The 7980-nt window shown below is 44.9% G+C and overlaps 1 protein-coding gene across 1 annotated transcript; it reads right to left on the minus strand.

Annotated features, from left to right (window-relative positions):
• Positions 1-1704, minus strand: LOC118565232. The gene has a single exon (XM_036145365.1). It carries the CDS (start codon positions 1619-1621, stop codon positions 527-529), a length of 1095 nt encoding a protein of 364 aa, XP_036001258.1. The 5' UTR covers positions 1622-1704; the 3' UTR covers positions 1-526.
• Between the last annotated feature and the right edge of the window lie 6276 nt (positions 1705-7980).

Consider the following 7980-nt stretch of genomic DNA (forward strand, 5'->3'; position numbering starts at 1 on the left):
GTCTCTAAAATAAAAGGCAGTGAAAAATCAGCAAAAGCAAGAGTGGGAGCATTTACAAGCTTAGCCTTGAGCTCCTGCAAGCTCCTTTCACAGTCTTCTGACCATGCTCCTGCCAATGGTTTCCCTCGTCCTCGAGATGTCTTTGACCCAGCATGTGCTGAAACAAGACGATGAAGCGGACCAGCCAGGTGAGAGAATCCCTCCACAAACCTTCAATAATAATTAGCAAACCCCAGGAATGACCTCGGCTCCGGGACATTGGTAGGGTGGGGCCAGTCTGACACTGCTGTGATCTTGTCTGGATCTGTAGCCACGCCATCCTCTGAAATACGATGTCCCAGGTACTGAACCTGCTTTTTAAAGAAGTCACATTTTTCCAACTTCACCTTGAATCCCTCTTGTTTCAGGCAACTTAGCACCACCTCCAGCCGTGCCAAGTGCTGATCAACACTGGAAGAGAACACAACAATATCATCCAGGTATAACAAGAGTGACTGGCCATGCTGAGCCCTGAACATCCTCTCCATCAGACGCTGAAGAGTTCCTGGTGCATTGCACAACCCAAATGGCATAGGATTGAATTCAAAGAGGCCAAATGGCGTACAGAAGGCTGTTTTGGGCGATCCTCCTCTGCCACTGGGACCTGGTTATAGACACAAGCAAGGTCCATGGTTATGAACCAGCGGGCACCCGATAGGGAGTCCAAGGTTTCTTCTATTCGGGGTAGTGGAAAAGCATCCTTTCTGGTCTTTTTGTTAAGCTGCCTGTAGTCCACACAGAGGCGCAGACTGCCATCCTTCTTTCGGACCAGGACAATCGGTGATGCGTAAGGGCTACTGCTCTCTCGGATAACCTGGGTTGCCAGCAGCTGATTAATTTGAGACTTAACTGCCTCATATTCAGATGGAGGGATACGCCGATAACGCTGCCGCACAGGAACATCGTCCAACAATGGGATGTTATGCTCGATTAAGATGGTAACACCAAGGTCGCCATCGAAAGCAGAGAACACAGACTGGTACTTTAGCAACAATGTTCTCACTTTACACTGCTCTTCTCTATCCAGCATAGAGAGATTAATTGATGCTGTCTTCCCTTCAACCAAACCAGTCTCAGCAGTATGGGACCTGACAGCAGCCATAACTTGCTCCTGCACACAAGGAACTTCCTGCAACTCTGACGGTAAGCTAACCACATCTACAGGAGACATGACACCCAGAGCACAACGGGGTCTTAGTGTGACTGTACACACCCCTACATTCACCACAGGAACATAAACAGTGCCCCGAAAAACCTGCAAAAGGGAAAGAGACACCAACAAACCCTCAGGCAAGCCAAACTTTACCTCTAAGGGCTCGATTAATGCTCCGCCAGCCTGTGCCAACATGGCTGAACAAGTGGCAGGTACAAATTTAGTAGTGCCTCCAGGAACTACAACAGGTCTTCTACCGCGAACCTTTGCAACACTGGTTTGAATATGGCCTTTTTGAACCTCAGCCTGCTGACATAACTGAAAGGCAGGAAGCCAGGAAGTGGGAGCCCCTAGTATAGAAGGGAGTTTAAACAAATCAGGGCCATACTGGTCAAATAACTGAAGATAGTAGGACTTTATTATATTCATCCCGATAATTCCCGGTATCTGAGGTAAACTGGCCTGGCCTGGAGGGTCCCTAACAACAAGGATCCCTCTTCTAGGGATTATCACCCCACACACCTCAATATCAGGCTCAAGATAGCCCAAATAAGGAATAGTCAAACCATTTGCAGCCCTCAACTCTAACCAATTGCATACCTTTAACTTATCTGGGAAATGCTTTTTAAAGAAGCTTTCTGAAATGGTAGAAACCATAGAACCAGTGTCAAGAATACACTGGACCGGAACTCCAGATAGTTTTACAGTGACTTGGGGACAAGGTGCAATTAAACACTCCTTCACCTCATCTGCCTGGGGACTCACTGAGCCTGAACCACCCCCTCCTAATGTCTGGCTCCTAACACTAGGGGGAGTTTGTTTTCCTGCACCTGAGAATGAGTGGTAACTTGGACTTGAGGGGCACCACTTGCACGTGGGGACTTAAAGCAGCCACGAGCGGTACAATACCGAGCAATGTGGCCTGGTTGCTGACATTTATGACAGATCACACTACTAGAACTGAGAGACCTAATCACAGGAGACTGCTGCATAACTGCAAGAGATTGGGTAATCTGGTCCAACTGTTCCTGCTGTTTTTGTATAATTGCAGCAAGATTAGCGAGTTGTGAAGCAACAGAACTGGAAGGAGAGTCAGTTAGGGAAGGGGACCCACCGGCACTCTGTACAGCACAAAAAGAGGGGACACCACTACTTTTATTTTCCACCCCACCTTCACGCTCCCAGGTAATGGCCTCAGCCCTAACCTCCAGTAACGTAGACCGTGGATTATCATGAGCATAACGTTTTAGCTCTCTACGCAAGTCAGAATTACTAACATTTTGAATAAATTGATCACGAAGCAAAATATCTGCATTTGCTACAGCATTGGGAGAATTGGATTTAACTTTGTCCATCAAACAAAACAATGAATGAGAGAATTCCTGCAACGATTCACCATCTAACTGTCTCCGTGAAAAGAAGTCCTCCTGTAATGAGACATATGACTGTTGGCAACCATACAGTTCCTTTAAAATGGTGAAAACAGTTTCTGGATTCTCACGCTCAGTGGACGATCTATATTTAATTTCATCTCGAGCTTCTCCTTCAAGATGGTCAAAAATGAAAGCAGCCTGATCCATAGGTCCAACATGGTGGACTTGCATGCTCGTGCAAATCTCTTCTATCCACTCCTCCACCCCAATACCATGAGTTCCTCTAAAGACTGGACACTTTCTTTCCCTTGGCAGGTAGATTATGCGATCAGTCGTCCCATTGTTCCTTTGAGCTCCACTTGTACTCGGGCCAGCTTCTACATCATTCTCTTGTTTAGAATGTGCTAGTGCAGCATCCCTCTCCTTTTGTAGACGGCTCCTTTCGGCCTCCAACTGCTGGATGCGAGCACAGAGTTCTTGAAGTTCCTCAGCCATCGCACCGGGACGTTGATCCTTGTTCACAGCAAGAAACTTCCTGCCAGGTCCCACGATGTGCCTACTGTTGCACTATTATGCTCTCACCCTCTAAGTACTCCCCAAAAAAAACAGCAATAATGCTCTCCACTAATGCACCACAAAACCAGCACTAGGGCTGGGTATCATCTAGGATGAGCCGATTCGATACGATTCTCGATACACAGCTCACGATACGATACGATTCACGATACATAGCTCAGCTTGCTTTGATTCCAATATCGATATTTATTACTTTGAATTAATGCTCAGTGATTCAATCACCAAAATCAGCCAAATATTATGTTTATGTTCTATTTATTGATCACAGACATATTAACAGGAAAATAAAGTGCATTTGCTTCAATGCATTTAACGTGTCACAGAAACCAAAAATGTGCCCAAACATCTGATTTTAGGGACAAAGGAGCTTCTAAAATCCTGTCGGCCGTTCCACAAATTCGTCTCACTTGCTCTCCTTCGCTGTGAACTGTAATGGTTGCGCTGTAATAACGCCCCCTAGAGGTTGGGAGGTATATCGATATTGAAAGCCAGAATATCGATATTAAATCGTTTTTAAAAATATCGATATTAATCTTTATATCGATTTTTATGCACAGCCCTAACCAGCACTGTCAATAAAAAAAAGGAATATATAAACCCATACACTATCTGTTCCAACAACCAGATCCTGTCAACAACGCCAGAAAATTGTAACACGGGGAGATGGAGCCCGGACTGTGACAGAGGACGTGGCCCTAAAGCCAACTGGTAGACCTTAAATATCAAGTGGCCTAGGGTCTCCCAATTAAAAGTCCCCAGGTAGGTCTGGCTTAAGAATTATGAAACAGAAATAGTATACAAAATATATATTTTATTTCTACAGTCTTTTACAATATTAAAAATAGACATTATACCAATCTAAAACCCAATAAAGCACAGGAACACAGGACAATGCTAGAAACAATCTGAGAATTAAACACAAACAACTGCAACCCAAATTAGTAACAACCAAAGACACAAAATAATGTTAGATAACCAAAAAAACAAAACAAGTCTCAAACTGCATCAATCCAGTCCTGTAAAGCTGTGCCAAATCAGCTAAATAAAATTGAAAAGAACCCCGCACTATTGTCTGGTTCAGTGTGTGTGGTGCTACAACTCCAGCTCTAAACAACCCCTTTTCTTTATTAACCCAGAGCATTAACCATGCACCTGGGTGAGAGCATAATATGCAGCAGCAGCAACCTGAAATACCCAAAAAGATTACAATAAAGGGTCTGCTAACAACAAGACATAAGAAAACAAGGGAAAAACTGGTACCTTCAGATGCTGCAGTGAGAAGTCACTGAAATGATCCCAGCAACACAAATTTCCTGATACAGCAGGCTAACAGCTCCAGTGATCAGCCAAGTGAGATCCAAATCTACTCCTAGCTTGGCAGGCACACCTGGTGCCTATATACACCTACTAATGAGCCCAACAACGCTGCAAACCCGAGGAAGGTGGAGAAATAGGGCACAGATGCATTCAGGGACATTTAATGGGTAGGAATTTACAACCACTCCACTGTTCCCGACCAATAAACCACCCGGTTACATTAGGATTACTTTCTCATTGTGTTTTTCTCTTGTATACACACAGGTATCAGCTGGATTCTGTACAAAATCATTCTCAACTAAACATGTATGCAACATAGCATTCCAATTCCTCCCTGACTGTTTAAGACCATAGATAGATTTGCGTAACTTGCACACTAGCTTTTCACCTGATTTTGACATTTTCTCATAACCTTTAGATTGCTCCATATTAATTTCACAGTCAATTGGGGCATGCAAATAAGCGATCTTAACATCCATCTGGTGTAAGACTAGATCATCCTGCACTGCCTTTTGCATGACCACTCTCACACTTGTCATATCAGCTGTGGGTGAGAAAGTCTCATCATAATCAGTGCCTTGTTTCTGACTAGCCTTTTGCTGCAAATCTTGTCTTGTATTTGTCAGACCCATCAATTTCTGTCTTAAGTGCAAAAACCCATCTGCCCCCCACTGTCTGTTTGCCTGGTGGCAACTGAGTTAAGCCGGGCGTACACTGTACGAGTTTTTCAGTCGTGGTACTTATATACATCTCAAACTGTGCAACGGAACCGCGGGGTTTAAAAAGTTCACCGCTCACGATCTGTGCAGCGCGACGCTCGGACGAGACCGGACTGCTCACACTGTACGTCGTGTCCCCTCTGGGACCGCTTGCTGTGGGGACAGAGGCAGGCGAGCGACGGTAGGTGACAGGGACCCAGAGCAGAGGTTCGAGCCCAGCTCTGGCGAAGCCCGCAGGAGTGCCGAAACAGGCGGCCAGCGCGTTGCGCGGACCGCGGAGGAGTGCCGAAACAGCCGGCCAGCACGTTGCGCGGACCGGACTGCTCGCCCTCCCCAACACCGGCCGCAGGTTGCTTCAGGGACGCCCGCTTCCCTCCCTCCACTGGCGGGGACGGAGAGGAGGGGAGGGCGCCCCCTCGTAGCTCTGCTTGAGCAGCAGGATGCGCTCACGAAAACCTCACGACAGCCGACTGAATTTCAAACATGTTTGATTTTCACGATCGTCCGATTCCTGATCGGGAGGTAGTCGTGAGAAGCCAGTCCCCCCTCCTCCCCCCCTCTACGATCAAGCTGAATTTCGGCCCGATTCAAAAAATGCTCGCACGACTGAAGAATCGGCCCGAAAAGGGGAAAAACTCGTACAGTGTACGCCCGGCTTTAGGCTGAAGGTCTCGTTCTCCTCCAGAGATCGCATCTCCTCTTTCATGGCATTTGTCCACTGCTTCGCTTTGGTTGATGCAATAGCGTCCTGGTAAGTTTGAGGTATATCACACACCGCTCTGTAACAAGAGTCCATGCATGTGTGCAGTTTGTCCTCCTTATCCCCAGTTTCAAAATCCTGTAGATAAGCTGGTTTCTTTCTATTTCTCAGTGGGTACCTTTTGGTCAAAGTCTCTGTGACTTCACCTGGCTGTGTGTATTCAGTCTTTTCAGGTGAAGTCTCGGTAATACCACTTTGATCACCCTGACTGTACATTTTCCACATTTTCATCAACAACACTCTCTTCACTGTTGTCAACCCTTGGATGTACACCCCCGTGTTCTATGTGTGACTCAGATGTTTGTGTTTCCCTTTCCTGGGTTGTTTTAATGGTGAATTTCACCAGTCTATGCTTTTGGACCCTCTTTGTGTCTGGATCGTATACTAGATAGGCTGGGCTGTTTTTATCGTAGCCTATGAAAATGCCTTGCTTACATCTAGAGTCCAATTTGCTTTTCTCTTGCTTGTAAGCAGTGTGCAATTTGCAAAAAAACCAGAGGGGGGGATAATTTCAAAAGTTATATTAATGAGTCAAAGTTTTATTAATAATGGTTAGCTAGCAGGTGCTCTTTCAGGTAGCTAGCTAGATCCAGTAGGTTAGACTTTTGTTTTTAAACTTGCGCCATCTACTGTCGGGACTCAGGAGTGGGTATTGATTTACTTTAACCGCTTTGAGCAGAAAATGTAATAATACTCTTTAAATACAAACAACAAAATTAATTTACAAATGTGAAGGACACAAGACATGAATTAATATCAATTTTGAAAAATCCATCATATTCAGGGATTAAGTTAAAGCAAAAACAATCAATTTGACTGAAAACATTTTCTAGTCAGCCCATATATTCCCGGGCCGTGGACGTCATGCCACCTTAGTAACCTCATTTGCTTACAAGTCCACTTTAACCAAATCTGGTAGTTCCATTGACAATTTCTGTATCTCTCCCACCTTCCAGCTTCAGAGCCTTTGCACCATCAAGGACAGCCCTCTGCATAATCTCCTTCACTTTCCACACCCATAACATCACCTGGTTAACTTTCATATTTGCAGCATCAAGCAAGTTATTCCTTCGCACTTTTGCCAAACTGGTCCACAGTCCACTCACCTTTCCACTTTACAATTTCAAAACCCTCAATAAACTGCAGCTAATTCAAAAGACAGCAGCTTGCATCATTACATCATATTCTTCATACCTGTACATTAACACTACTGTAATATTCAATATAAATCAATCCTATATACTCTGTGTCCCCACCTCTCGCTCATTGACTGCTGGAGATGGTCAACAGCCCCATCCATGACCTTCTTTGTTACAGAAAAGAGCAGGTGGAATAATATTTATGATTTTTTTTTTTTACTTTTTCCGAATGAGACCCAGTCAAACAGGGACATCGGTTCACATTCCGACCCTCCTTCTTCTTAAAAGAAAAGCGCGTCATGCTAAATTAGCCGAGCTACAGCGTTACTCTTTCAGTTTTAAATAAAACATAACAGCAACAGACACATTTACCGAGGGAAGTTGTTGTCAGCTGTTTTATGCACTGAACTTTCTGACCTGCTGGTTTACATAAATCCAAAGAAAACCTTTGACTACCGCTACTTTCATTCATGCATCTGTGGTCTGTTTGAGATTTTCTTTTAAAAGTTAAAATGATTGAACACCGATAAACCTCAGACTGGTAGATTTCCGCTTTGCAAAGACCCGCCCTACTCTCCTTCTGATTGGCTAATGTCCTAGCTCTGCCAGATTTCATTGGTTAAGTGCAGCTTCTGTTTAAAATCTTGAATAAAAAGTCTACACGGAACATTTTGCGCTTATTTTCCAAATGACGAATGTCCCTCACAGCGACGGAGAACATTAAACCCCTGATAATATTACTTATTCAGATCAGAAGGGGGAGGAATGTATCCCCCCAGGGATAAAACACGAATGACCAGAGGGGGGTACGTCACAACCAGAGGGGGGGGGGGGGGGGATCCCCCCCATCCCCCCCAGCAAATCGCACCCTGCTTGTAAGTAAAACACATTGATCCGAATTTTT

This window comes from Fundulus heteroclitus, chromosome 2 (genome assembly GCF_011125445.2).
Source record: "Fundulus heteroclitus isolate FHET01 chromosome 2, MU-UCD_Fhet_4.1, whole genome shotgun sequence".
Taxonomy (NCBI): Eukaryota; Metazoa; Chordata; class Actinopteri; order Cyprinodontiformes; family Fundulidae; genus Fundulus; species Fundulus heteroclitus.